The sequence below is a fragment of the Equus quagga genome, chromosome 5 (assembly GCF_021613505.1).
Source record: "Equus quagga isolate Etosha38 chromosome 5, UCLA_HA_Equagga_1.0, whole genome shotgun sequence".
Lineage (NCBI taxonomy): Eukaryota > Metazoa > Chordata > Mammalia > Perissodactyla > Equidae > Equus > Equus quagga.
In genome coordinates this window covers 32,530,153-32,558,090 of record NC_060271.1, presented here as the reverse complement: position 1 = coordinate 32,558,090, position 27,938 = coordinate 32,530,153, and the positions used below count along the sequence as shown (strand labels likewise).

The 27,938-nt window shown below is 57.6% G+C and overlaps 1 protein-coding gene across 1 annotated transcript; it reads right to left on the bottom strand.

Moving 5' to 3' along the window:
* Window positions 1-220: 220 nt before the first annotated feature.
* WNT4 (Wnt family member 4) lies at window positions 221-27,891 on the bottom strand. Its single transcript, XM_046661945.1, has 5 exons — window positions 27,783-27,891; window positions 13,324-13,559; window positions 4,179-4,310; window positions 3,943-4,085; window positions 221-3,225 (listed from the first exon to the last, which is right to left on the bottom strand). Exons 1-5 carry the CDS (start codon window positions 27,857-27,859, stop codon window positions 2,758-2,760), a joined length of 1,056 nt encoding a protein of 351 aa, XP_046517901.1. The 5' UTR covers window positions 27,860-27,891; the 3' UTR covers window positions 221-2,757.
* Window positions 27,892-27,938: the final 47 nt, after the last annotated feature.

The following is a 27,938-nucleotide window of genomic DNA, read 5'->3' as shown; positions in this document are numbered from 1 at the left end:
CCTCTGTGTGTTAAAGGTGACTTCCAGGGAGCATGCAGGGGGGCCGTGCCTCAATGGCCATCAAACAGATCAGACCAGTTATTCAGAAGGAAAGAGGACAAAGAGGGTCCCCATATCTAGAATTTGCTGCTATAATATACTACTGCTTTCCCCATGTCCTTCCCCCAGTCTCTCTCCTCCCTCTTCTGTGAAAAAAAAAGTCACTATCACAATTGCAAGATAAAGAAATAATCATTTTATCGTGCATCAGGCTATTTCATGGGGATGTCACAATTGCAAGGAGCCTAGTATAAAAATTGGAGGATGGGGTGGGGGCAGCAGAGAGGGTAGCAGCATCCAGAGCTGGGGCTGATCCAGCCCTAGGCCTCAGAGGACATCACTTTTGCCTTGTGGCAAGACTAGTGGAGAAGGTTTCGGGCAGGACTTGGACCCTCTGGCCAGCTTCCAGAGTAGGTGGACTGTGTCAGGCCTGTGCTGGTTCCTTCTCTATTTGGGACAGTTTGGAGGGGGGTGTGTCCAAGGAAACTCCATTCTCCTTGGCTGTGGATCCCTTGGGGCTTTGGGGTACTGGTGGTGGTAGGGCAGGGCAGAGGTTCCTAGAATCTAGTCTGCTTCACTGAGGTTCCATCCTTACAGCTCCAGGAGGATCAGCTTTGAGGAGCTCCCTGGCAGGTGAAAGGGTGAAGCCTACCAACAGGCACAGACCGTCTCCATTCTTCCTGGGGCAGTACGCATCCTACCAGCACCCAGCCTAGACCTACTCTTCCGCTGCCTCTGAGGACAGGACCTGGGGTGGAGGAGAGTGGCTCAGCCCTGGCTCTGGAGAGGGAGTGGTCTCCACTGCTTCCTGGTTTGGGTCTGGTCTCTACCAGTGAGGGATAGTATTTTCCCTGGCACTGAGCGGATGGCTGAACAGAGCCCGCCAGAGGAGTGGTAAGCCCAGCTGGGCAGCTGTGGGGACACTCTGTCGGCTCAGCTTTCATCCACATCAGAGCCTTCCTGCCCCAAGATTATCCCCACATTGAAATGTGGCTCCAGCATCTCACTTGGTTTTGGCCGCCTTCTTGGATGGACATTGAGCAGAGAGCTTGCCGGGGGGCCAAGGGTGTTGACCCTTTCTTCCTGAGGGAGCCAACACCAGGAGGCACAAACCACAAGGCCTGGAGGAGAGCTTATACCGGCTGGAGCCCATATTCTGAATCTGGGATTTGAATTCAGATGCTGAACCCTGGAGCCAAAAGCCTAGGGGCTGAGAACTTCCAATGGGAATCCCAGAGCTCAAGACCTTAAACCAGGAGCCTAGAGCCCCACTGTGAGGGCAGCTTGGAGACTGGGCTGACAGCGAGTTCCTCTGGTGGTGGCGAGCCCACCTGAGAAGCACTTGGGCCGGGTCTTGTGTGCATGTCCTGCTCACAGAAGTTTGGGCTGGGCTCCTGACGGTTTGGCTGGTGCACAGGGGCAGGCCTGGGCTGCTGCTGCTGCCCCTGGGGGCCTCTTCTTCAGTACCCATGGTACCGGGGGCCAGGGGTGTCTTAGCTGCTGAGACCTCACTTCGTCAGCCTTCTAGCTGTCTACCTCTTCCCTCAGAGCCTGCTCTGCCCTCAGGACCCATGTGAGCTCTAGCTCAGCCTGTGGTCTGTGGCTCTTGCTGCTTCCTGGCCCCTCTTCCTCCAGCGAGGGCCCCCTCCCCAAGACTCAGACCTCCAAAGAGACCTGCAGTTTCTGGGTTTTTGGGCACAGGCATCCAGGAGGAACCTTGACTAGAGGGCTCTTCTGGCTCTGCCTCTGCACCCAGCTTGCTCGGGGCCCCTGCTGAGCACTGCCCTCTCTGCTGTAAAATGGGCACAAGCATCCCAGGACTGTTATGGTCATCCAGTGAGATGGCTCAGTACAGGGCCTAGAACATAGTTTTTGCTGAATACATTTGGTGAATGAGTGAAATAATAGTTGGGAGAGGGCTTTTTTGCACGGCCTTTCCTGCATGTGTGATTTCCATTCCTAGCTTCACAGAGGAGGAGCACCGTGAAGAGGAGACACACGGGGCATCACTGCAGAGGATCGGCAGCCTGTACTCCTGCCTGGAGGACCAGGCAGTGGGGGGTTCCGTCTTTGAGGGGGATGCTGGGCGGGCTGGCTTTGGGGTGGCGCTGTAGCCTTCTCTTGCCCTCATCTCACGTGCTCTTCCTGCCTGGAAGGTCTCACAGAGGTTGAACCTCCAGTGGCTCATGGAGGGCTGAAATTAACCCTTTACCCTTGACCTGGTATTTGCCCATTCCCTTTCCAGGGGGCTTCAGAGACAAGGCTACCAGGCTGAAGCTGCCAGGGGTTCGTGTGTATGTGTGGGTGCAACTTCCATCAAGATGGCATCGATTTCCCCTGCCATAGGGCCACTTCGTAGATGGCAGGGTCAGTAGGCATGTGGCTGTAACACTCATTACCCACCTTAAGTCTGCAAGTAGAAAAATGCATACAGATAACAACTGAGTGGTCAGCAGCAGCCACATGTGGACAGCCAGAGGCATGAGCAAGGTCCCTTTGGTCAGTGGCAGCCACAAAGGCCCAGGCTTCAGGGAGGCCTCGGTTGGTGCCCTTGGGGTTGCCTGCCTGGTTTCGGCAATAAATAACATGAGGACCCAAAAACCAAACCAAAACAAAAAATACAACCAGTATCTTTTGGGGTAGGTGGTGGGGGACTGTTTAAATTATCGGCCTTCCCTGGGCCACTAGGTGGTTGCTGGGCACAGGGCGGGGCGGCAGTCACCGGCACGTGTGCAGCTCCACCAGCCGCTGGCACTGCCGGCACTTGACGAAGCAGCACCAGTGGAATTTGCAGCTGCAGCGCTCAGCCAGCTCCACCTGAGCTGTGTGGAAGCCCCGGCCGCAGCACAGCAGCTCGCAGCCATCGATGGCCTTGGACGTCTTGTTGCAGGTGCGGCCCCTCGTGCCCAGCACACCACTGCGCATGTCCTGCTCGCAGAAGTCTGGGCTGGGCTCCAAGTACACCAAGTCCTCGTCCGTGTGCGGCTTGAACTGTGCATTGCGAGGCACCAGCGCCCTGGAGGAGCCCACACGGCGTGGCTCCACCTCGGTGGCACCATCAAACTTCTCCTTCAGTGCGTGGCCCACCTGGCGGAAGGGCGGCACGGCTCGCCAGCACGTCTTTACCTCGCAGGAGCCCGACACCCCGTGGCACTTGCACTCCACCCGCATGTGTGTCAGGATGGCCTGCAAGGGATGGGAAGGAGAGAGGGGCCATCAGGAGATGTCAGGGGAGGCTAGGGAGGTGTCTAGGGGGCAGACAGCCAGAGCACACCTGGGGGGATGCCGCAGAATTGGAGAAAGATTTACTGTCACGCTTCCTCTGCAGTAAGCTACTCGTGTATGCCATGGTGGGCTGGTAAGCTGTGTTGGGGACAGTTGAAGAAGGTACCATCCCTGTCCTTGAGGCACTCGGAGTTGATGGAGGAGAGACATTTTAAAGGATAGTGTCACATGAAACACTGAGTGACAAATGACATGATGGGGAACATGGCTGCATTGAATCTGCATGGGAACCTTGAAGAGTAGGTATCAAGAAGGCAGATGGTGTCATAGTTAAACACATGATCTTAGTGGTTCAAATCCTAGCTCTGCTACTTATTAGGGGGGTGTGTGTGTGTGACAGAGGGATGGAGACACACACCTCTGTACATATATGTGCATAGGTGGGGGCGTGTTGGGGATGTGTGTGGTGCATCGCGGGCCACCCGTGCTGTTCTGTGACACCTACTCACCTGTCTGCTTCTCCCCCGCTGCCCCGTACCCCACCGGCCGAGAGGAGTTGCCTGGTGCTGGTGAGAGCCTGGGCAAATGTTTTCTGAGCGGCATGTGGGTAGAAGAGTGGGGACTTGGCCGAGCCCACCCCTGCCCTAGTGGTTACAAGGAGGGGACGCGCCTCACTACCTTCCTGCCAGCCTCGTTGTTGTGGAGGTTCATGAGGGCCCGGCTGGACGAGGCCCCCTTGCTTCTCTCCCGTACGTCCACAAACGACTGTGAGAAGGCCACGCCGTAGGCGATGTTGTCCGAGCATCCTGACCACTGGAAGCCTGGGGCGTGGTGGGCATGGGGGCCACGGGTGAGCGAGGGCCCTGGCCCGGGCCCCTGCCCTCCCGCTATGCCCTCCTGCCTCCTGCACTTACCCTGTGGGCTGACCCCGTGCACTGTCCGGTCACAGCCACACTTTTCCAGCTCCCCACTGCTGCACGCCCGCGTCACCGCAAAGGCCACACCTGCTGAAGAGATGGCGTACACGAAGGCCGCCTCCCGAGTCCCTGTGGGAGGCAGAGGGAGGGCAGGGCTGGGTCCCAGGGCTCCTCCCCAGCACCCTCCTTTTCGAGGGGAGGGGTATACAGGCCTTCTGGACATGGAGGCGCATGAGAGAGTGAGGCAGGTCAGCCCTTTGGGCCAGGGCACACATGCTGGTGCTTAGTCCTACCGTACCAATGGCCTTGCCTTCCTGCACACTGGGCACTGCCCTGCGGTCCTCGTGCTGAGCGTGTCATCCTCACGGCACCCCGGGAGCTAAGTCCCATTATCGTCCCCATTTTACAGAGAGACTATTCAGCTTGTCCCAGATCACACAGGACGTGGTTGAGCAGCCCGGCAGCCCAGCTTCATGGCTCTTAGCTCCGGTGGGATACTGTTCACACAACCTCTCCAGAAGACTGGGGATGTTAGCATCGTTTTGTGGGAGACAAGATGGGGTCGGAGAGGTGAACTGACTTACTGAGACTACAGAGCTATGAAGGAGCAGAGCTGGACTCCCAACCCAGGTCTGGCTCCCTCTCAAACCTGTGTTTCCCCACGGCCCCGGGCCCTGAGGGGTCCCTCCGCCCTGTGGTCCTGCCCCAACCCTTCCTGCTGAGGCACGGCCCATTCCTGAGACCGTCTTGCTTCCTAAACCTTTAAAAAGAGTAAATCGTAATAACATCGGCCCCCACTGTTGACCACCACTGCCGATGAGGCGTGCTACCTGTGGCTGTGAGCGCCATCTGTGCCTATTTCACAGACAGCGCAGCGCAGGTTTGGGCAGGGGAGGGGATCTGGTCCCAGCCACCCAGCCAGGAAGTGACAGAACCAGGGCTCAAGCACAGGTCTGTCCATCTCTGCCGCCTGTTCTTTCCCTTCCGCCCCATGACTGCTCAGTGGTTCTATTTTGGTGCCTGCCCTCGTCCCTTGCCTGAATGGGTGTTTTTATCCTCCTAGGAACTGTGCCTCAGGGGGTGTAGCTGCTGTGAGCCTCTTTCTGGGGATGTGGGTGGTGGGAGGGAGTGTGTTTGTGTGTGTGCCTGTGTGTGTGTGTGTAGTGCATGTAGGCGTGGCTGGCTGGGTGTGTGACCAGACAGGCCCTGCTCCTCTCCTGGGCCCTGTGAGGGCCTCTGTGTGCCCGTGACTGTCCTTCTGTCTCTTGCTGGAGTGTCTGTGTCCGCAGGAGTGGAGGGGGCAGGCTTTGGCCCCGTGGTTGGCAATTACCTCTGTGACACCCAGGCCTGTGCTCTCGGCCGCCCTGGGGAGCAGTCACCGTGGTCAGACGGAGACAATCACCTCCTCTGTGCCCGTGTCTGTGGACAGGCAGTAGAGGCTGAGCGCTGGGGCGGGGGGCAGCTCAGGCCTGATGGCTCAGGACGCCCTGTTCTTGGTTCGGCCCTTGACCTGAGGATACTGCCCACCACCCACTCTCCACGGCCCACCCTCTGCCCTGGCCTGGCCATTTGGGGCCAGCATCAGGGGGCTTGGCTGGAGCCACGGGGGCCTGAGATGGAATCCTCTACAAGTTAATCGAGGTTAATAGCAGGATCATGTTGGTTGGTTTTGTGCTGTGGCCGCCCAAAGAGAGACGACTTTAGTTTCTGGTATTTCTGGTATTTCCAGGCCTGAACCAGCACAAATCGTTGCCCCAAAGACCAAGGGGGAAGGGAAAGCAGGAGATAGGGCGGATGGGACCGGTGGGGCAGCCCCAGCTCTTGGCCTGGCAGCGTGCTTCCTCTGCCTCTCTGGGCTCTCAGGCTGTGCCTGGCCCACCCCAAGCTCTGGGCTCCCCTCCTCCCTGAGTGCTAGTGGCCCTAGGGTGCAGAGGTCCCTGTGAGCTTGCTCAGGGAGACCTCTGCCTCATCCGCAAACCAACGTCCATCTGCCAGGACCCCAGGGGCCCCTTGCCCTGGCCTGGGGGACAAGGACGCTATGGTTTTCTCAGCTTGGGAGTGGGCCTGAAGGAAGAGACGCTGAAAGAAAGATAATAGGAACAAGAACTAAAGCTTATAGCACGCTTACTTTGTGTTGCGCACTGTCCAAGGACTTTATATAATATGTATACTCCTCACAACAACCCTATGGAGTGGAGACTTCTAACCCTTATTTTACAGATGAGGAAACTGAGGCACTCAGTGGTGAGGCAACTCGACCAGTAATACCCAGCCAGCAAGTGGTGGAACCGGAACTTGACCTCAGACAGCCTGGCTCCAGAGCTTCCAACCTTGACGTTATCCTGCCTCACGGAGCCCAGAGCCGCCAGGATACACACATAGTCCATCTCTTCCCCCCGTCCCAGGTGTGAAGCCAAGAAGGGCGTCCTAAATCTCACATGTGGTAGGACAAGTCCAGTTCTGCAAAGGGTTCTTCACTGGGGAATGGTGGGCAGTTGGCCTGTGCCCAGCACATGAGGCCCCAGAAGGCCTGGCGAATGTGGCCAAGCCACCATGTCCCTAAAACCAATGGCAGTGATTTCTCCAGCCTTTTCTAACTGGCTCTGGGTCCCAGCACTTCGACTCCAGTGCTGTGGCTCCTCCTGGCTCTTCCTCTTTGCCTGGGGGCCCAGGCTGAAGCCTTGCTCGCTGGGCATCTGGCGGAGACTGTGGGACATAGAAAAAGGGTAGTGGTGCACCTGCAAGTGTAGCAGAGGGGAGTTCCCCAGCGACGTGGTAGATAACTGCTCCCAGGTCAGGGGGGTTGCCTACTCCAGCTGCAGGGGGAAGACTGTCCTGGCTTCGTCCTCCTGGGACAGCAGAGCTGGGCCAGGTAAGGCAGAGCTTGTTCAGATGCCAGCAGCTGCCCTACAACCTTCTGCCTTTTCTATAAAGCCATTTGCTCCATCCCACATCCAACTCCTTTCTTCCTGCTCTTTCTTCTTCCCATAGTGCCTCCTTCCCTGGCTCCACTGGTCTAAATCCTGCGTGTCCTCTGGGTCCCGCCTCAATGCCATCTTTTCCAAAATGCTAAGGCTGCCTGGGGCTGGGAATCCAGAGTTGTCCTGTGCATCCAGAGGGCCTACTATGTGCCAGGGCCTTTCCATATGTCATCTAAGGCTCATGACCACCTTAGCAACCAGCTCTCTCCAGCTCTGCTCTATGGAGTTTGAAAAAGTGAGGCTCAGGGGCTCATCTAGGGTCCCTCAGCCAGTCAGTGGCCACGTAGACATTGGAATCAAGGCCTGTCTGACTCCAGGCCTGTGCTCTTCTTAGCCCATCTCATTCAATGTCTCTCCCGATGTTGGAAGGAAGGATGTTTGAGCAGGAAGGAGTGTTTGGAGGGGCATCAGCTGAGGCTGAGTTGGGCTGGAAGGGAAGCCATGGCGTGGTGATCCCCTGGGAACCAGGCGGGTGTCCTGAGGAAAGTGCTGTTCTGAGCAGAACTCCCATGTTTTCAAGGCAGGCCCAGCGGGAGTCCTGGTGGGGGGGCAAGACAGGCTCTGGTCTCTGAGAAAGACATTGTCCCCCGTCCTCTCCCATCCCTGCCCCTAGCTGGCCTTTCCAGTTTCCTTTGCTCTCTTATCTGCAAAATCTCACCTTTTCTTGAAACCACCTCTGGGAAGCCTCTTTGGATTTAAGAGACAATGTAGGGCAGGGAAAGAGTAACGGCTCTGGAGCTGGACACAGCTGTAAGACTTGTAGCAGTGGTGGGACCTTCCTCTCTGGGCCTCATTTTCCCAGCTCTCACATGGGGATAGCAATGCTGCCTGGCAGGCAGACCCTAGCACTTCTCCCGTGTCTCCCTCCCACCCTCACGGACCTCCGGGACTGCGGCGTTCTCGCTGGCCTACCTGCCACAAGCAGTCAGAATCGAGCCGAAAACCATTTTATCTTCTAAGTGTTTTGTGTGTTTGTCTGGCCTCTGCAGCCAGACTGGAACCTCCTGGGGCCCGGCTGTCCCTCATCCTTCTCCTCTGCCCCCTAGGTAGCATGGAACAGGAGCACTGGGCACGGAGCAGACGCTTCACAGCTACTTGGAGCCAGGGGTGGGTATTGGGGAAGAGCCTGGCCACTCAGCCGGGCAGGCCTGAGATCCAGTCCCTGCTCCACCACTTCCTAGAGGTGTGATTTCAGTTCTCTTGTCCAGAGAATGGGGCTGATCATGGTACTGACCTCATCAGGTGGTTATGACAATCTAAGGGGTAAAATACAGGAAGTCCTGCGTGCAGCCGCTGGCACACAGCAGGCGCTCGAGACACAGTGGCCGTTGTACTACAGTCGGCTGATTAATGCCATTTGATTCATTTTCTGGCAAATGTTGGTGGGGCACTGACACTCTGAGGGTCCGTCAGTTGACTACGTCTTGTCATTGGGCTAAAGCTTCCTTAGGGCAGAGGACTCCTCCCTTGCTGCTCCCTCTCCAAACATTTATTGATCGCCTGCTGTGAGCGAGGCCCTATGCTGCACACGAGGGACACCGAGGAAAATGTTTCCTCAAGGAACTCCCACTGGCAGAGCGCCTCTGGGGTGCCCCCTCCCAGACTTCCTGTAACTTATCTGATGGCACCAAAAGACTGGCCCGAGAGGTTGCCCCGAAGGAAGGCCCAGTCTCTCCCTCCCTGGGTCCAACATGATGCCGACATTGAGGACAAAGGGGAGAACACAGGTTTTAGTGAGCCACAGCCCAGGACTGAGAAGCACTCACTTCTTCAATCCAGCCTGATGTTATGGTCAGTGAGGCGTCCTAGACGTTAGACACGGGGGAGTGGAAGGACAGGCCTGGGGTCAGTCTCCGCTTTGCTACGGCCAGTACACCACACTGCCTCCCAGCCATGGCAGCCAGAGCCCAAATGGGCCTCGGGGTTCAGGAAGTCCCCTCTCGGGACAGGGTCACAGAGGCGGATGTGAAGAGGCAGAGGCGACCCCGTGCTGTCTACAGAAGAAGGGAGCAGGAGAAGAGGAGTCGGGGTTGCCGCTCTGGCCTCCCATCCTGCTCAGGCTGGCCCACTCAGAGCCAGCATGACCTGCTCCCTGTGACCTTGAACCTTCGCCAGGCTCTACGGCCTCTCCCTCCCACCCTCAGACCCTTTCCTGTCATTCAGCAGGTATTTACCAGTTAACCCCCAGGTGCAGGCTCTGCTCTGCATTGGGATCCAGTAGGGACTAACGCACAGACACTGCCCCAGATGCCAATTTGACCAAATTTAAGCCTACAGCACGCAGTTTGGCCCTAACTTACATATCGTCCTCAGCAGTCACCATTATTTCCCTGTCCTCAGTAGGCCAGGAGCAGGGTGGCCTCCACTGCTTGGGGGTGGAGGCTATGAGACGTCGGGCAATGCTGGCAGGAAGAGAGCTGCCCCCTCCCTGGGGGTCTCTGTGGGAATCAGCCCTTCAGAGCTGCATCTCTCTGAATCCTCATGGGAATCCCAGGAGGCTGGTCCTGGGATGGTCCCCACTTTATAGGGAGGAGGAAGCTGAGGCTAGGAGAGGGGAAGGACCTTGCTCAAGATCTCACAGGCAGGAGTTGGCAGGTCCTGGATCTGAAGGTGTCACCACCCTCTGCTTGCTGAGTCTCCTTTCTTATCTGTAAAATGGGAACAATACTACACACACAGAATTGTCGTGAGGGTGACCTGAAGCAAGACAGCACACAGGATGTCCTCAATAAATGGGGTCTCATTCTCTTCTCCAAGTATGGCCTGGCTCCTGGGGAGGAGCTGTTAGCTACAACCTTTCCATGTCTGAGGTCGTGACCCCAGCCAGGCAGCTCATGAATTGCCACTGGCCAAGCCCCCTAACCCCGAAAGCTGGGGGCTGCGAGAGAGGCCTGCCTGGACCAGCTGCTGCTGCTGCCACCAAAAACGACAGCACCTGCTGATGACAGACGGCTCTTCTCAGGTCTAAGTGCTGCCATGCATCACGTCACTGAACCTCCATGACCGTGTGAGGTAAGCACATGTGCTGGTCTCATTGATCGGTGAGGACGCTGCAGCTCAGCGGGGGAGGTCACTCGCCCGAGGTCGTGCTTGCCCATGCTCTTGGTCCAGCTGCCTCATCAACCCCGGGCTTTCAGAGAGCAGCGCTGTGCCCTCAGGCCTTGGGATGGACAAGGCTCTTCTCTTGTTCAGTGGAGACAAACTAAGACTTTTCCAAGAGGAAAACGAAAAATAGAAAAGCGAGGAGATGGAAGGAAGGGAAGAGCTCAGATTCCTCCTCCAAACACGATTGACATCTGCCCGGTGTGGCTGGCTTGGTGTGAGCGTATCTTGACCCAGCTCCAAGGGGACTGGACGCTTGACCAGGCCACTCAGACTGTAGTCCGGAGCAGGTTCCAGCCAAGCCTGGTGGATTCTCAGCATCTCCCAGAACTTGCTGAGCCAGGGCTGGCCCCTCCTTGGTTCCGGCCGCAAACACAGGTGAGGAAGGCACTTCTCAACGGGGTCCCTCACTGGCTTAAGGCCAGCACTGACCCATGCCTGACCTTCTTTGCCCCTTTGAGTCCTTTCCCTGACTTGCTTTCTGTCATAGGATGACATCCACTGATTGTCTCCTCCAAGTGAGACTCTGCACATGCTGGGAGACAGGTAAAGGAGACACCATCCTTGCCTCGGAAGAGTTCAAGTCTTAGGGATGGGGGAGTGGAGTGGTGGAGAGAGAGATCACAATTCAGTCTAGAAGGTGTAATAAAAGCTGTGAACACAAATGGTTTAGACAAAGTGCGTGCGTGTGTATTAAGGGGAGAGAGAGAAAGGGAGAGAGAGAAATTGATAAGGCAAATGGGTTAAAATGTAAACACTTGGTGAGTCCAGCTAAAGAGTATATGGGAATTCCTCATAGGAAAAACCAAGCCCATAGATATAGAGAACAGACTGGTGGTTGCCAGAGATGGGGGTGGGGGGATAGGCGAAATGGCTGAAGAGGGTCAAAAGGTACAAACTTCCAGTTACAAAATAAATAAAGCATGAGGATGTAACGTACAGCATGGTGACTATAGTTAATAATACCGTATGGCATATTTGAAAGTTGCTAAGAGAGTAGATCTTAAACGTGCTCGTCACAAGAAAAAAATTTTGTACTCTGTGTGGTGATGGATGTTAAGTAGACTTGTTGTGGTGACCATTTCATAATATATACAAATATAGAATCATTATGTTGTACACCTGACACTACTATAATGTTGTATGTCAATTATACCTCAGTAAAAAAAAAGAAGAAAGCAAAAGTAGCCAACTGAATAAACCCATCACCTAGAGATGAAAAGAGTATACGGGAATTCATTGTAGCATTTTTGCAACCTTTCTGTGAGTCTGAAATTATATCAGAACCAAAAATTACCAAAAAAGGGGACAACCCCCCAGCATGAACAAACAGCTTCGGAGCCCAGAGGACAAAGCAACCACCTGCTTACGGGGCTGGGAAACTGTGGAGGAGGGAGCTGCTGAGCTGGGGGAGAAAGAGGGTGGGTATTTGGGGCAGAGGAACAAGCAAGTGCAAAGGCATGGGGGTGTGGAAGGGCCTGGCGCATGAAACCCTGCTGACCTATCCACCAGTCCCTCTAAGACGCCGCACACCTACTGTGTGCAAGGGGCTTCCTGTGCTCAGGGTCTGTTGCTGGAGCCTAGCATCCGGGCCTCACCAAACCAGGCATCCCTGGGCCCTGGGCATTGGCACTATTGTCCCTGGAATGCCTCCGCTCCCAGGCTGCTCACTGGGTCTCTGCTTCTTCTCCGGAGCAGCGATGTTCAGTAATGCCAAGCATGATCCTGCCTTTTTGGCCTCTGCCAACTCCCAGGAGAATGGCTTCCAAATTTCTATCACAGTTGGTTTCCAACAACATCCAAACGGTTTGCCACAGCCGAGCAGCCGTAGCCGTCCAGGACCACAAGTGCCAAGACAAAGGTTGGCCCAGGCAATGCCTTCCTGCTGCCTGAGCAAGTCAAAGGGCCCTGTCGGCTGCCGGTGGCTCGGGAGTGTCAGTTTCATGCTCAGGAAGTAGAAAGAGGGCAGCTGGTTCAGAGCACTTCCTCGAGGGCAGCGGCTTGACCCAGTGACCTCTCAAGGAGCCTTCCAGTTGCATGGAACGTTCTCTAGGCCTTGGCCCACCTTCCTCTGGCTTAATGCCCTCTCATATTTCTGGTCCCAGCTGTGGGCCTACCTACTCGGGAAAGCTTTCTCTGAGCACCCAGCCTGGCCAGAGGAGGAGTCCACCCTTGTGCACCCAAGGCCCCCATGACCCCTCCATCACAGTACTTTCTCATGGTGGGCAAGAGCAAGACCCTGGAGCTGGATTGCATGGGTTCAAGTTCTGGCTCTGCCACCTTCTAGTTCTGTGACCTTGGGCAAGTTACTTAACCTCTCTGCGTGCCTCAGTTTCTTCATTTGCAATGTGGAGGCCTATCTCAAAGGGCCAGATGAGTTAATATTACTTAAAACACTCGAAAAAGTGCCTGGTCCCTAGTTAGTGCTATTGGTGTGTAAGCCACTACCCCTCCTGAGTGGTGGCTGTCAACTGGACTGGGAGCCCGGGAGGGGAGGAGCTGGCGCTGCGCCTCCCTGTGTCTCAGGCTGGGTGGGCATGGTGACCCTCGCAATGTGGTTCGTCAAAGGTGCAGACAGGTGAGACGGCTTAGCTTGCATACAGGAGGCCCAGTGCTAAGGTGGAAACAGCATGGGGCTGGGGGTCTGCAGTCCCAGCCTGAACTCTGATTCTGCTGTCCACCCTCTGAGGAGCCCTGGCCACTCCATCCTTTTCTCTGCCTGCGCCTCAGTTTCTTCCTCTGTAAAATGGGGGTGGGAGCTCCAGTGTGGAAACACTGCACACTGTTGAGTGCTGCTCAGCACAAAGAACAGCATCCCCTCTGCTGGCCCTCCCACCTCAGACTCGGCCCGCCTGGATCCTGCCCCTCTCCCTGCATTCTTTATGCCCTCGCCTGAGCAGAGTGCTGTTTTCACTTGATAAATGACAGAATAATTTGTCTGGCCACTCACAAGCATTCCCCACCCGAGGAAATGTGGTCTTGCCCGGGATCCCCTGGCCCGGGGCCCACACCCCAGCACCGCTGACTCCCCCAGCGCCCCCCACGAGCCCCTCCCTCACCTTGCGTCACCACCTTGCCGAAGACGGGCAGGGAGTCGAGCGTGGAGCAGTTCCAGCGCCGGTTCCGGAACTGGTACTGGCACTCCTCGATGGCCAGCTGGGCGCCGCGGCGCACCGAGTCCATCACCTCCAGGTTCCGCTTGCACATCTGCACCTGCCTCTGAATCAGACCCTTGAGCTTCTCGCAGGTCTCCTCCTCGGAGATGCTCCCCACCGATGACAGCTTGGCCAGGTACCTAGGGAGAGGATGGTGGGGGTGGGATGGAGTGCAGGGCCCCTTCCCTCCTCTTTCCACTCCCAGAACGAGCCCGTGCCCAGCCCAGGTCTCTGAGAACTGACTTGTCCCTGAGAGGGGTCCTGGTGGTCAACTTCTCTGGATCCAGTGACAGGCACTGTTGCCCGGCTCTTGGGGCTGGAGAGGGGAGTGCTGTCTTGCACAAGAAGGCCTCCGCCTCGAGTCTGCTGAAGCAGACAGCACCCTGGGAGAGAAGCTGACAGAGGCCCCATGGGATCCCTCCCTGCCCCGGGTGGCCCCTGCACTAGTGTCTGTGCCTTAATGTTACCCCAGACCTGGCCCCTGACTCAACCCCTTCATGTCGAGGATGCCCTTGAGCTAGGAGGCTGGAGCCACTGTCTGTCCTGGCGTCTCTCTTTCCCCACTCCCAGGCAGGGACCCCAGTGACCTAAGCCCACCTATAAGGTCAAGATCCTCACTGCCAGCCGCATCCCAGGGCCACCAGATGGAAACCAGCATCAGTGCTGCAGCCCTTGTGGGTGGGACAGTGAAGGCAGTGAAGGGCTGGGGACAAGGATGGTCAGTACACAGGGAGTGGTGGGGGCCGGGGACTTCAAAAACAAAGTGTGCCAGGCTCTCCCCTCAGCCCCTGGAGTTCTTTCAGCCTGAAAATGGGGCACCAATTCTGGCTCACCTCATAGGGTGATAGCCAGGATCACAGTCTAGATGAGGTAATTGATGTCAAGGTGCTCTGGGAGCAGACACACGTGGGGAGAAGGAGCTTTAATGAACCCATTTCAGCGGAGGACGGGAGAGAGCACCACAGTTCATGAACACCTACCGTGTGCCGTGCACAGTGGCGCACACTTCATCCTGTTGCATCCTCACCCCAAATCTATGAAGTGATAATTATCATGCCCATTTTATGGATTCCAAAATGAAGGCTAAGAAGATGATGTGCCCAAGGCCACACAGATAACAAGTGCCAGAGCCGAGCTTCAAAGCCTGTAAACCCTTCCTCTTGCCTGTCCTCCTCCGTGGCAGGTTGAGGGGCCTGGGAAGCCTCGGCCCCGTCTAAGGGTGGGCACTTTGAGCTCTGGGCCAGGAGGCAAGGGGGTCCGGGGCAAGACAAGAATTGCTCGCTGAGGTGGGAACAGAGCCGGAGAAAGGCCCTGTGAGGAAGAAGTGGTCTTCACCGGAAGGAGGCGTGCATTAACTGAGCACCTACTAAGTGCCAGGTAGGTTTCAGAGGGGTGAAATGACCGGCTCAATGTCACCTGGCTTGTGAGGACAGACCTGGATTGGAGCCCAGATCCAGATGACCCCACAACTTGTATTCCAACCACTGTCCTTCAGCCGCTGCCCCCACCCCCGGTGTCCCTGGCCAGGGCCAAGTGCACATAGTAGGCACACAAGTGGCAGCCCGATGGTGGGAGGAGAGCTGAGTGGTGACTCCTCTCCTCCTGCCTCCCTTCCCACCTGTTCAGAGGGAGATGCATCTGCTCACCTCCCAGGGCAGGGCTGCCGGGGCTGCCTTCCAGGTTCTTGGAGGAGCAGCAGAGTGCAGAGAATCACAAACTTCAGCAACATTCCCGGCCGGGGGTCTGGTTCAGACCCTCATTTTACAGGTGAGCACAGAGAGGGAAAGGGGCCTTCCCACTGCCTCCCAGGAGGGAACTCAGACCCTGGCTCTACCCTCAGCCTCAGCCACACAGATCAGCAGCTCTGAACAAGAGAGCCAGAGTCCTGCTGTTCCTGACTCTACAGTGAACCAGCACCCCCCCAACCCTGGGGCTTGGCCTGCAAACTGGGTCTGAGGGGGTGCTTTCTAGGGGGGAGGTGAAGAGGCCACTGAATCCTAGAAGGGAAGCTGCACAAGGTTCTCGTCCGAAGAAGGATGGAGGAGGAAGGTCACTGCTCTCTGGGACAGTTTCCCCATCTGTAAGGTGGGGAAGACACCACTGCTCCCGACTCAGTCAGGGGCCTGTTGTCAGAGCAAAAGGGATGCTGTGTGTGAAAGATGGCCCGACACGGGGCCGAGGCAACGGGCAGGAACTCCACATCTGTTTGTTGAATGAAGGAGTAAATGCATGAATATTGACCAAATAGAAAAATACACAAAAAATTAAATATGGGAAATGTTTATGACGATGATAAGAAGAGCCGACTGTTATGGAACTTAGTCAGGACTGGGCTACGTACTTTACTGACATTATTGCATTTATCCTCTCAGCAAGCCAACGAACCCCTGTTTTATAGAGGAGGACACTGAGGCACAGACAGGTTAAGCAATTTGCCTTGTGCACAAGGTCACACAGCCAGTAAGAGGTGGAGCCAGGACTTGAACCTGGCTTTGCTGGACTTCAAAGCCTTTGGTAGAGACAAAGAGCCGCCTTTTATGCGGCTCAAAGACTAGAATTGACACGAGTGGGCGGAAGCTGCTAGGAGCTGGGTTCGTTCCACCTAAGGATGCTGCCAAGGTACAGATGGTGGGCTGCCTAGTGGTCGCTGAGCTCTTCATCCCCAGAGGTGTGCAAGCAGCAGCTGGATTCTATTAGTCAGGCCTGTGGGTTGGACCAGAGTGATGGTTCTCAAATCTGACTGTGCACAGAAACATTTGTGGGGCTTGGTGAAAGCGCAGGTGGCTGGGCCTCGCTCCAGGTGGGTCTTGGTGGGCATCTGGCCTTTTAACCCATTTCCAGGAGCAGCTGTGAAGCCAGGCTGTACTGGCCTGGAGAGCACTTTAGGAGAAGCTCTTGAGTAACCACTGGTGATGTTTCCTTCTAAGTCCCAGGGAGATCTGATTCCGGGACCCACTCTCTTCTTCTCTGCTGCATCAGCCGCTGGCTGTGGGGCCTGAGTCTGGCTTTCTTCGTCTAGAAATGGAGATAATGGTTCCTATCCTAGAGGGCTACTGTGAGAAGTTAGCGTGATCTGATGTGGCTGCTGCACCTGGTCTCAGCTGGGCACATTGTAGGTGTGTCCTAACCGCAGGATCTCTCCCTTCCAGGGCAGCAGGAGCGAGTGGGAGGTGGGGGGTCTCTGGCTGAGGCACCCCAATCCCCCCCCCCATTGCTTGCCTCCCGGGGGCCTCCCTGACGTCTCTACCAGGTCCTGCCTAGGGGACGCAGAGACTGGTAGTGTCTGGGCAGGAGCCTGAGCCTCTCAGAGGTGAGACAACGGCAGGAAGATGGCTGAGGGGCAGGGAGAGGGTGCATATGGAAGGGGAGGGGCCCAACCTTGCTCCTCAACCCTGCCTGCATGCCCCTCTGCCTCGGACGATGAGGCAAGGGGTCCCCTGTGGAGCTAGTCCCACCTGGCGCTCTTGGCCTGCAGGGGGCGCCAAGAGCCCAGCTACTGGCCATGGGCCAGGTCCACACTTGGGAGGCCACAGGTGAGGGGACAAGGAGCTGGGCTTCAAGTTGGATCCTTCCCTGCTCAGACCCAGGGCTGGCCTCCTTTAGAAGGGGAGGGGGCCCAATCCCCTCTGTGACATGGGGGAACAGAGCTGGCTTGTCCCCATCTCAGCCTCTGCTCCTTCTGCAGCCGGCCAAGGGCCAGGTCAGGCTGTGCTGGCTCCTGGCTTCTCACGAGGGGAGGTATTCAAGGGCAAGGGTTCTCTGGGCAGGAGGAGCAGGCTGGGGAGGCCTGGCTGAGCCACCAACGCACTGTGTGACCTTGGGCAAGTCCCTGCCCCTGTTGGAGCCTGTCTCCCTGGGTTCAATAAACTAGTGGGTCTGTGTGGCCTTTCCCGCTGTCAGAGTTGGTGGTCTTCCTTCTACAAACTGGGATTGCAGAGGGGGTCTAAGCCTCAAAGGCCTCCTGGCCCCATGGTGGGCTGATAGATGGAGCCCCTGCCATTGCAGGAGGAATGAGATGCACCCGAGGAGCCACCCGCTCCCTCTCCCCCAGGCTCCGAACTCCACGAGGGGAGACGGGCTGCAACGACAGCAGCAGGGACTGAGGGGCGAGCTGCTGGGCTGCCATGCCCATGAGTCACTGGGACAGCTTCCAGGAAGAAGCCGAGAAACCTCTTCTACTAAGGAGCGTCCCTGCTCCTACGCTGGCACCAATGCCCACCACCCCCAGCCCCTGCCTTCATCTGGCCCAACAGCTGTCCTCTCCCATGCCACAGGAGGCAGAGTTCCACCCCCGTTCCACTTCCCCCAGGTCCCAGGGTCTTGCCTGGGAAGCGCTGGGTGCCAGAGCTGGAAATGGAGCTGGGAGGGGGGTGGAGGGAGTTAGGACACTAGGCCTCACAGGCTGTTGCTTGCACTACTTGCTTGTCTGGTGTCCAGTTAGGGTGCTAGCCTCATTTTACAGATGAGCAAACCGAGGCCTAGAGAGGTGGAGTAACTCACCCAAAGTCACACAGCTAGCGTGCGGCAAAGTTAGAATGCAAACCCCGCTCTGACTGGGAACTCTCTTTGCCCTGTACCCTGGTGTGGATCTGCTCTGTTTGACAGCTGCAGGAGGCTGATGCCACCCTCGGCGTCACGTCCAGCCTGTGGCCTCCTCAGTGCCCAGCACAGGGAGCAGCACGTAGAAGGTGTGCTGAAATGCTTGCAGCGTGAATGGGGGGCTCTGTCCTGACCGGGTCGCCTCTGCTCACCTCCTGGCAGAGTGCTCAGGTAGGGAAGCAGGGGGTGAGGGGGGAGAATGGGGCTGCCTTTGCCTTTCAGTCTGCTGAGGGCTTGGAGACCCTGAGGGGGTTGGCCCAACTGATCCTGGGGGCCTCAGGAATCCCCTCCTCGCACCCTAAGGTGGCTCAACCTTTCCCCCAGAGACACGCATTCCCCTTGCAGACCTGGAGCTGGGCTGGGCTCCAGCGTCGATTGCACAGCCATTTCTGGGGGAGACAGAGAACCTGGGTGTGATCCGTGTCAGCCGCCGCTGGGCCAGGCTGGCCTGTGGAGGGCCGTAACCATCCCTGCTTCTTTTCCCGTTCTGTCGCATTGCCCCAATTTAAGCTTCTTCCTGCCACTGCTGAGTACAGGCTTCGCAATTTGCCACCTGCTGCCCCGGCCACCCAGGACTCCAGCCACCGCTGTGCCATCGATCATGTTACCCTGCCAGCCCAGGCTGCCCTGCTGCCGCTGCCAGCCAGCTCGTGCTCCGGTCTTGTCCAGGGGCTGCAGGTCCCTCAGGCTCCTCCCAGGAGGCCCTCCCCACGCCCGGCCCGTGCCTGCAGCTCGCAAGGCTGGAGGGCCCTGGCCCTGCCAGGGAGATCAGATCCTCTCAGCCACCTGCTGTTTTCATTAGAAACTAAAATTAGCTGGGCTTGTCCCAAGCTTTTCCAGGTTTGCTTGCTTTTTAAAAAAAATATACAAATTCCTAGAGGAAAATCCGCACCTCTCTGACTCCTCCCCGGTTCTTACTCTGCGCGTCAAGAGGAGAGGAGACGGGAAATAGCTGGAGCGTTTGGGAGGCCAAGCAGATCAGTGTCATGGGTCCTGGCCCCGCGGGTGTCCAGGTGGGGGCTGGGACGCCAGCCCAGGCCTCTCTGTCCCCTCCCTCTGGCCTCCCTGCCTGCCTGGGCCACATTTAGAGCCTCCTCACCAGGGAGGAAGGAGGCCAACGGGTGGGAGGAGGAGCCGGAAGGAAGCGGAGCGCCTGCTGAGGAGTGAGCCGCCTTGGGAGACGCGGGCGGCCAGGGGAGCGTGAGGGGGACCAGACCCCATCCAGGACCGTGTTCCCATGGGGGTGGGCGGCAGCTGGCTCCCCAAGATCCTTATCATGCCCCCTAATTGTTTTCAGACCTTTTAACATTTCTGTACCCATGGTCTTAGGATCCTGCTGTCCTCTGTCCCATGGTGCCCCTGTCCGGAGACTCTCATCCCTCAGCACGGCAGGCAGTGTGGTGCACTGGGCAAGGGAGACAGACTGAGTCAGAATCCCATCCCTGTGTTCCCTGAGGGAAGTTACTGAGCATCTTGGAGTCTCAGTGTCTTCATCTAAAGAATGGAGAGGTTAATAGTTCCCAACTCAGGAGGCTTAAATGAATTAAATGGCCATATGGTAGGCATCTTCCCCTGTTGGCAACGTTAGTATCTTATCATCAACATTGAGACGTTTACCATCATGGGAATCATCTTCACTGCCATCTCAAAGACTCTTCATGCCCTGAGCTGAACCCCCAGGCTGGACTCTGCTGGACCCCAGACCGGTTCTGCTCGTTTCTCTTTGGCTCCGTCAGCTCTCTTAGATCTGGGTTCGCAACCCTTTTTTCAGCTGAGCACACTGAGGGGTGGACCACTCCCATCGGGAGCAGTGGATCACCTCGGCCTCCATCTCAAGTGCAGATTTTTGGTGGAATCTCCAGACGGAGCATGCAGAGTTAGAGCATGTTTTTCTGGCCCATCAGTGATTGTGGCCCATCAGGTGGACCCTCCAAGGACTGGAAGTACAAGAGATGGGATGGAGGGGGGATGGTGCTGTTGGATCAGGAGCTGGGGACCCTGGGGTGGGGGAGAGCAGGGATGGCCGGGTCCAGGACAAGCTCAGGTGTGCCCAGGGGACTTGGGAACCATTTGTGGGACTAGATGACTGGAAGGGAGGGACCTTATGTCCCCTGTCACTTGTGCTTTTCCAGCAATAGTTGCATGTTTTAATATATCCTTATTGCAACCATGTAGGGTTGCCCAGGCAGGCATCACCCCTCCATTCTACAGAGGAGGAAAGTGAGGCTCAGAGAAGCGCATGTTGAAGGCCATGCACCCAGTCAGGGATGGTCAAGATTTGAAAACAGGTCACTCTGTCTCCTAAGCCTGGGCTGGCTGTCAGGCTCCAAAGATGGCCCAGGGTACCGAGGGCATGATGGTTTGGCATCAAAAGACAATGACTTGAGGAAAGGGGCTTCATTCTTCCACTGACTGAGTCTTTCTGGAGCCCTAGGTCGTTTCTGAACTACAACGGATGTGTCTGGGCTTCTTTCCGGAGGGAGGAGTGCTGGGGAGGGAGCTGTCTCAGTCGTTCTGTGGCTGCCTGAACTGTGTCTGGGCCTGTGGTCTCTGCAGCTTCGGGGGCCAGGGAAAGAGTTGCTGCCACTGGCCTGACACCCCTGGAGGGGAAGCTAGGGAGCAGCAGCTGGCCTTGGAGACACTCCCAGTGGTTGTGGGGTGGTGGGTGTTGCCTCCACTCTGCCTTTGCCCCAGCTTTAGCATAGCGCTAGAGTTCTCAATGCGTGGGTCCAGTTCACTTCGTCTCAAGCGCATTTTCTCAGTTGGGGGAAAATGATGGCCTCTGGGCCCCAAGCCCTGACTCCTATACCTTAGGGCACTATTCCCCTCCTGGCTCCTGGGATCCCTATCTCCCTTTGCTCCCATCCTCAGAAACCTCAGCACCCCCATATTCTGTCTCTTGGCTCCCTAGTTTCTATTATGCCCAGTGCCCTGGTGCCCAGCTCCCCACATTTCATTCCTGAGGGCTCTGTGTCCCCTACTTCCTGTTTGGGAGCCCCCCCCCCCTCCACTTCCCATCTCCCAGTATTTGTTCCCAGTAGAGTTGCTCGCTGACTCAGGGCCAGGAATTAGCCACTCAGACCTGAGCCTGGAGGGCCCCAGAGCTGTGCCATGAGGTAGGAATTTCCCTTCTCTCCCTGGGGCAGGTGTGGTTGAGGGGTGAGTGGGTGTCGGATTTAGGGCACTTCCTGATCTTGCCTTGCCCCCAAGTTTGCCATCAGAGAGCTTCTCCCTTGAGGAGACTCACCCAGCCTTTGTCCCCACAGTGCCTTCCTTGTCCTGGTGGCCACTGAACCGTTGTACTGTCATCCCCAGCTCAGCTGGGGGAGCCCCGGGCTGGGGAGCGGGAGGGACAGGGGAACCCAGCTGAGCTGTCCAGGGCCAGTGCTGGCTTCCTGAGTGAGGCTCATGCTCTGGCACCTCTGGGTTTCCAGTGAGTTCCTCGGCCTTGGTGGATCCCATCTGAAGGCCTAATCCTGGGACAGCCTGTGGCCAAACCTGCACCCGCACCCCAGCAGGGCAGATGGGAAAACCTTGGTTCCTTCCTCGCTCCCCCTGCTCATCACCTCCAGCAGAGAATGACTGGCTCAGGGTATGGAGCTGCAGGTCTGCTTTCATCTGTGGCAGGGGCAGTTCTGAGAGGACAGTCAGCAGACCTGGGATGGAGTTCTGGCTCTACCACCAATATGCTGGGTGACCCCCAAGTGCCTCTCACAGTGCCTGATGGAGTAGGTCTTGACAAGTCAGCGTTTGACATGATTGAACAGGGAGGGGGTTGAGCTGATCATCCCTGAGAGCCCCTCTAACCGTGAGGTCTGTGAGTCAGTCCTCGATGCCTGGGGGCCAGGACAGCTGGGCACCCCTGACTCAAGAGGAATACCCTGCTGTCTCCAGCTCTTGGGGCAGCGTTCCTGGGACCCAATCCTGCGATGATAGGACTTGTGTGTGAACAGAGTGAGAAATAGGGTCTGAAAGGACCATTCAGAGTCACAGCAGGAAAAAGGCCCCTCTGGTCTCATCAGCAATTTCCTGCTGCTTCTGAGGGGCCTCTCCAAAGCTCCCCTGTGAGCTGCGAGCTCTTGGGAGGTTCCTTCCCTGCTGGGACGGGAGCCCCCCCTTCCACCACCTCCCACCCCCTGCCTTCTCGGACCAGGTCCCCTCCACCGCGGGGGTTCTGACTTGGCTGGGGAACTTGTAAAACATAGTTTGGTTTCAAGTTTGCCAGGAGATGGAGGAGGTGGGGAGGGGTTTGGATGGGGAAAGGGGGAGCTGGTGGGGTCACGGCAGGGAGCGAGCCTTCTCGCGGGTTTGGCCGAATCACAGAAGATGCAGTTCAGGACTCAGAGATAAAACCTGGCAACTCCTGTGGAAATCTGGACAGCAACCACGGGGTCACAGCTCCACCTCCCAGCTGAGTTTGCCGAGTGAAAGCGGCGGCTCTTGCAAGCTCCTTTGGAGTGGGGGTGACTGGAGGGGCCGATGGCGGGCAGCCGTCACCCCCTTCAGCGGCTCCCTGGCTAACTCTGTGCCCGGTTGGCTCAGGCCATGCCCTTCTTTCCAGAGGGAGGAGCAAGGAGAGGAGGCTTGGTGCAAATGCTCAGCTTTCCAAATGCACCCACAGGGCCCAAGTTGGGCGAGTTTCAACAGGTTTGGGGAGCACTGTCTTGTCAGATGCTTGCTGAGTTGCTCAATTGCTAATCCAGGGTTGGGGAAGAAAGTCAAACCCATAACAGACAGCTGGGTCGTGACTGCCGCCTGAACAAACCCCTCGGGCAGAGCCTGGTCCTGGGGCCCTGCAGTGGAGGCAGAGGGGGAGAAGGTGCTCAGCCTGGCTCTGCGGGGTCTGCCCAAGCCAGGAGCTGAGGCAGAGCAGCGCATCTGCTGGGTGACAGCCACATGTCCTGACACCTTTGGCACATCTTAGCATCCCCTGAGACTCAGGGCAGTAGAGCGGAGCCTCTCTTCGACTCCAGGTCTTTGAAGATAGGGCACCATTTGACAGCAGCTTAAAACCCTCTGGAATGAACCAGCCCTTCCCTCTTCATCCATCAAATATCAAGAGAGGACCTGCTACATGTCAGACATGTGCCAGGCCCCACGAGGAGGCTGAGAGGTGTCTGTGCCATAGCCTGGGCCTCCAGATGTTTATAACCTGTGGAGGTGAGAAGCCACACGACTGGGCTACAGTTATACATAGTATGAAACAGTTTCATGGGCGGGGATAAAAGCCACGAGATCTGGACACGTGGGAGCGAGTCAAGTTCCAATCCTGCTTCTGATGTGCAGAATGTCCTTGGGGAAGTCACTGCGCCTCTGGGCCTCTGAAGTGGGGCTGAAAAGAATACAGACTCGTTCCTCTGAAAGTGGGAGGGGAGAAGTTACGTGGTTCTAATAGGGTCAAAGGTGTGGAAGTGCTGTGTAAACCGCCGATTCTCAACCACAGGTGATTTTGCCCCCTGGGGACATTTAGGAATGTCTGGAGACATTTTTGGTTGTCACTTGGGGGGGGGTGCTACTGTCATCTAGTGGGTAGAGACCAGGGATGCTCCTAAACATCCTATAGTGCACAGGACAGTCCCTAAATGTCGATGCTGTGATGTGAGGAGTCCCAAGGTGGCAGGTGTGTTAGTGACTGCGATTCAGTGCCCAGAGCCATGGCAGGAGCTATGAGGGGACTGGTTTTTACTATGTAGAAGGGAGGGAGGGATCCTTTTTATCTGGGGACTAGGGGGACACTTCCTAGGGGAGATAGGCCACGCCTTTACTTGTGGAGCTGGCACTGTACACCTGGCCCGGCTCTGCCCACATCTGGCCCAATGAGTTGTGTCCAGACTCCAGGCCTCAATCTGCCCATGGCCAAGGGCCTTGCACACCCCTGCTAGGCGAGTAGGCACACGGGAGCTTGGCCCGGAGATGCACACTTGTGGGGAGTCAGACCCAGTGAAGAGCGCGATGCCTTCCCCGGAGGCACAGATGCTCCCAGAACAACTCCCCTGGCCAGCAGGGTTTGCCCATGAGCCAGGCTGTGCCTCGCTGGCTCTGTGAGGCTCTCGTGGGGGCCCTGGTTGAAGAGCAGGGTGGCATCAGCCTAGGATCCTACCTGTGTGACCTGTGTAAGATCACAGGGTAAACAGTGCTGGGGAGCAGCAGCCCGAAGGCCCGTTCTCTCCATCCTTCCTGTAAACAGGGACCTGACTCCCCCATCTCACTGACAGCCGCCCTTGGCTTCCAGCAGCAGTCATGGTTACCATTTCCACCAGTGTGCCTGGCACTCAGCATGCTACATGCATGGGCTCACTCTTACTTCACAACCCCCCAAGGGAGGGTACCATTTTACAGATGAGGAACTTGAGGCTCAGAGAAGTTAAGAAACCTGTCCAAGGTCACTCAGCTGTCTAGCGGCAGACCTAGGTTGGAACTGTGGGCTGTCTGTCCCAGAGACCCAGTTCTTAGCCACTCCACGGGACTATCTTTGAGCGCGGCATGGGCTCGCCTAGTGGGCCTCTGCTGGGGCCCCAGCACAGTGTGTGGCTGCCTTTCTTCAGGAAATCCACAACGATGAACATTAGCTTCTCTGTTCCCTAACTCTTCCCAGTGCTTCCATTTGGGGTTCAGAGCAATCTGCTGAGGACTGTGGCCCAGAGGGCGGACGAGGCCCCCGCAAGGCCACCCAGCATGTGAGGCAGAGCTGGGATTGAGACTCTGGTCTCCCAACTCCCAGCACAGCCCCAGTGCCCGGGGGGTGGGACATTCAGAGACGTTTCTGAGCCCAAGTCTGCGGCAGAGTCCAGGCCTTCCACTGACGGACTGTTCATCCATCCATCCCTCCCTCAGTGCTGGGAGGTGCCACAAGCTGTCAGCTCGCTCCGGGTGCCAGACACAAGTCTCATCAACAGCTTCCAGCTTCTCTGGGCTTGCCCAGGCCTCAGGCTGCGGCGCCCTCCCAGCTCCAGGCTCCATGCTGCCCAACAGCTGCACCCAGCAGGACACCTGGCCTCCCCACCGGGCCACCCGCCCTTCTGAGACAACAGACAGCACCGGCTCTTGCAACCGGTCAGCCAACCGGCCCTGGACAGAAGCCTGACTCCAGGTACCAGAAGGGGAGTGGACACGCAGGCCTTGCTCCTCTGAGAGCACTGCCAGCCAGCCCCTTGGGGCCAGACCTCCAGCGTGGCTCACATTTAAAAAGACAGCGCCAGCCACTGTGCCTGGGCAGACATCTGCCTGCCCAAAGCTTTTCCTTCGAGAGGCAGCTTTTGGTTCAGGGGCTTCTGCCATTTACCAGCTAGGTTACTTGGGGCCATTACCTCTGTGATCCCCGATCGTCTCATCTGTGAAGTGAGATTCAGATGTCGTCAGGGTTTAGATAGTACAGTGGGAGCCATTATAATCATCCCCACTATTGTCATGATTCTGCAGCCTCCAGGCCGAGTCCCCCGCCACTGTGACTGCTCCAGCTCACACTTAATTCTTTCCTCCGGCAGCAGCAGCAGGTACACCGTCCCACCCATCTGTGGGTTTGCTTTTCTCTTGTCATTCTACCTAGACCTCGGACGCCAGGCTGTAACACCTATTTCCCCCAGAGCTGGCCCCATCCCTGGCCCCGGGGATGGAGGTTGATCAATACAAGGCAATTGACCCAGTCTTAGAAAGTGCCCGGAGACCTCTTCTCCGTCACAGCGTCTCTGGGTTTTGGTGGGATCCTGGGAAGTCCCTGTTCCTCCTGCCTGGGACTGAGCAGAGAGACCCTTGGCATGAAGCCCAGGGTGGAGCAGGAGTGCGCTGGGTCATCCGGAGACCTGCTTCGTGGAACCTGAACCATCCCTGTTGCAAAGAACAGGTTTGCCAACCTCTCCTCTCCCTCCAGGCTGCCCCTCCTCACCCCACCCCACAACGGCACAGGCTGGAGAACTGAGCTGTTGGAATTCCCCACGGTTGGCGTGACCCAAAGCTGGGGCTGCCTCCCTGGCTGGGGTTTCGGGCTTGGATGTGGCTAAAGGTGGGTGGTGACACACCTGGGCCACACTGGCTCAACGTTGGGATGGTTTCAGGGAAGGGGGTATGTCACTGCCTGGGATTTGGTGCACCTGGGGCCTCAGTTTCCTCATCTGTAAAATGAGTGAAACACTAGATGCTCTTGAAGGACCTTCCACTGTGGACGTCACCCTTTGCTTGAAGGCCTGGGTCAGACCCTTGACCTGCCTCTTCTGGCTCTGCCTTTCTGTAGCCTGTGGCGCCGACTGCGTCAGACCAAGTTCTTTCTCTTCCCGATGCTTACGTTCACTTTGGAGACCCCAGCTCTGAACCCATGCTTTCAAGAGTCAGCTCCAGGGACCCCAAACTCCCCCAAGTCCAAGTCAGCACCCCTCCTTGCCTTTGCTACCCAGGCCCTACTCAGAGGCATGGCCTGCAGGAGGCTGATGGCGGTGCCCTGGTTTCTGTACACTTTGCCACTGCCCCTGAAGTGTTAATCAAATTAAGTCTCCAAGAAAAACAAAAGCTCCACAGCCACTTCAGGCTGCCTTGGAGTCGCTCGCTCTCGGAACAGCTGGGAGAATTCCACATCACCTCCGTCCCCCAAGCCCTGGGTGGCTCTGACCCCAACGAACACACTCCTTCCAGCCTGCAGGGCCCCGGCCGGCCGCAATGACCTCATAGCAACAGCCATTGGACACTCGGGGCAATTTCATGGGAGATATTTGTTCTTCGGTCTTGATGCAGAGAGAATTTTTTCCTCTCCCGCGGTCTCCATGGAAACCCCAGCTACACCGTCAGCTACCCCCCTTTTCACCTCATGCTTTTCAGATCAATATTGGAGCTTGGCTCCCCACTGGCTGCCCACAGCGGATGGGGGCAGAGCTCTGGGCAGAAGGAATTGGGGCCAGGGTTAAGCCTGGGGCCCGGGGAATGGTACCGGAGGGGAACGAAGAAAGAGTCCAGGGTCCTCTTGCTTCACTGTTCACCCACTCGCTGAAGCTCATCCCTTTAGAATTGCCCCCAGCGAACCTTCTGTCCCTTTGCAGGGAGTGCCCAGACCCAGGCCCAGTCAAGGAGAAACAGACAGACAGGTCAGCGGTGGTCACCACCCCTCCCTCCTTAGGTGGGACACGGGGAGGTAGGGGCTGTTGTCCTCCTTAAGGGCTGGATGGAGTTTCTTCCTGCCCCAGGAAGAACCAAGGCCAGCCAGCGCCAGCCTCGGGCTCTCGGAGGCCCCGTGTTCTGGTCCCTTCCCTCCTTCTATCCCTGGCTCCCGCCCCCCAAGCAGAAACAGGTCCCTGCACGCCTCCAACCCAGCCCGCAGCGCGGCGCAGCTCCGCACGGGGAACTCGCTCCTGGACTTCTCAGGATTAATCTGCTATTATGACCCAGAGTCCTCCCCCGTCATGGGCTTCCTCGGTGACCTGTCAGCCCTGCCTGGGCTGCGCCCCGCGCCCGGCACCGCACCCCAGCCGCCGCCCCGCGCTCGCACCCCTTGCGCTCCCGGGCGCCCCAGGCCGCCTATGGGTGCAGACGCCGCCGCCACCCCTGCAGCCTCCAGGCTGGGAGCCGGACCCGGGCAGGAGGGGTGTCCAGAGGGAGGCCCGGGCAGTGGCGGCGGCAGCGGAGAGAGCGAGCGAGCCTCGCGTCCCGCGGCCGAGACACCTGCCGGGCGCCCCCGCGCTCGCTGCCCCGCGCCGCCTGGCACCGGCCGCTGCCCCCGGGGCCTGCCCCACCCTGCCCCGCCCGGCCCCCGCCCGGCCCAGCCGGGTCCCGGCCCGACTTACAGCCAGTTGCTCGCGGCGGCCGAGAAGACGGCGAAGACGAGGAGGCGCAGAGAACGCAGGCACGAGCGGGGGCTCATGGTGCTGCCGCGGGCGCCCGGCTCCGGGCAGCGGCGGCGGCCGCGGGGGGCCTCCCGTCGGGGCGGCAGGTGGGCGCCC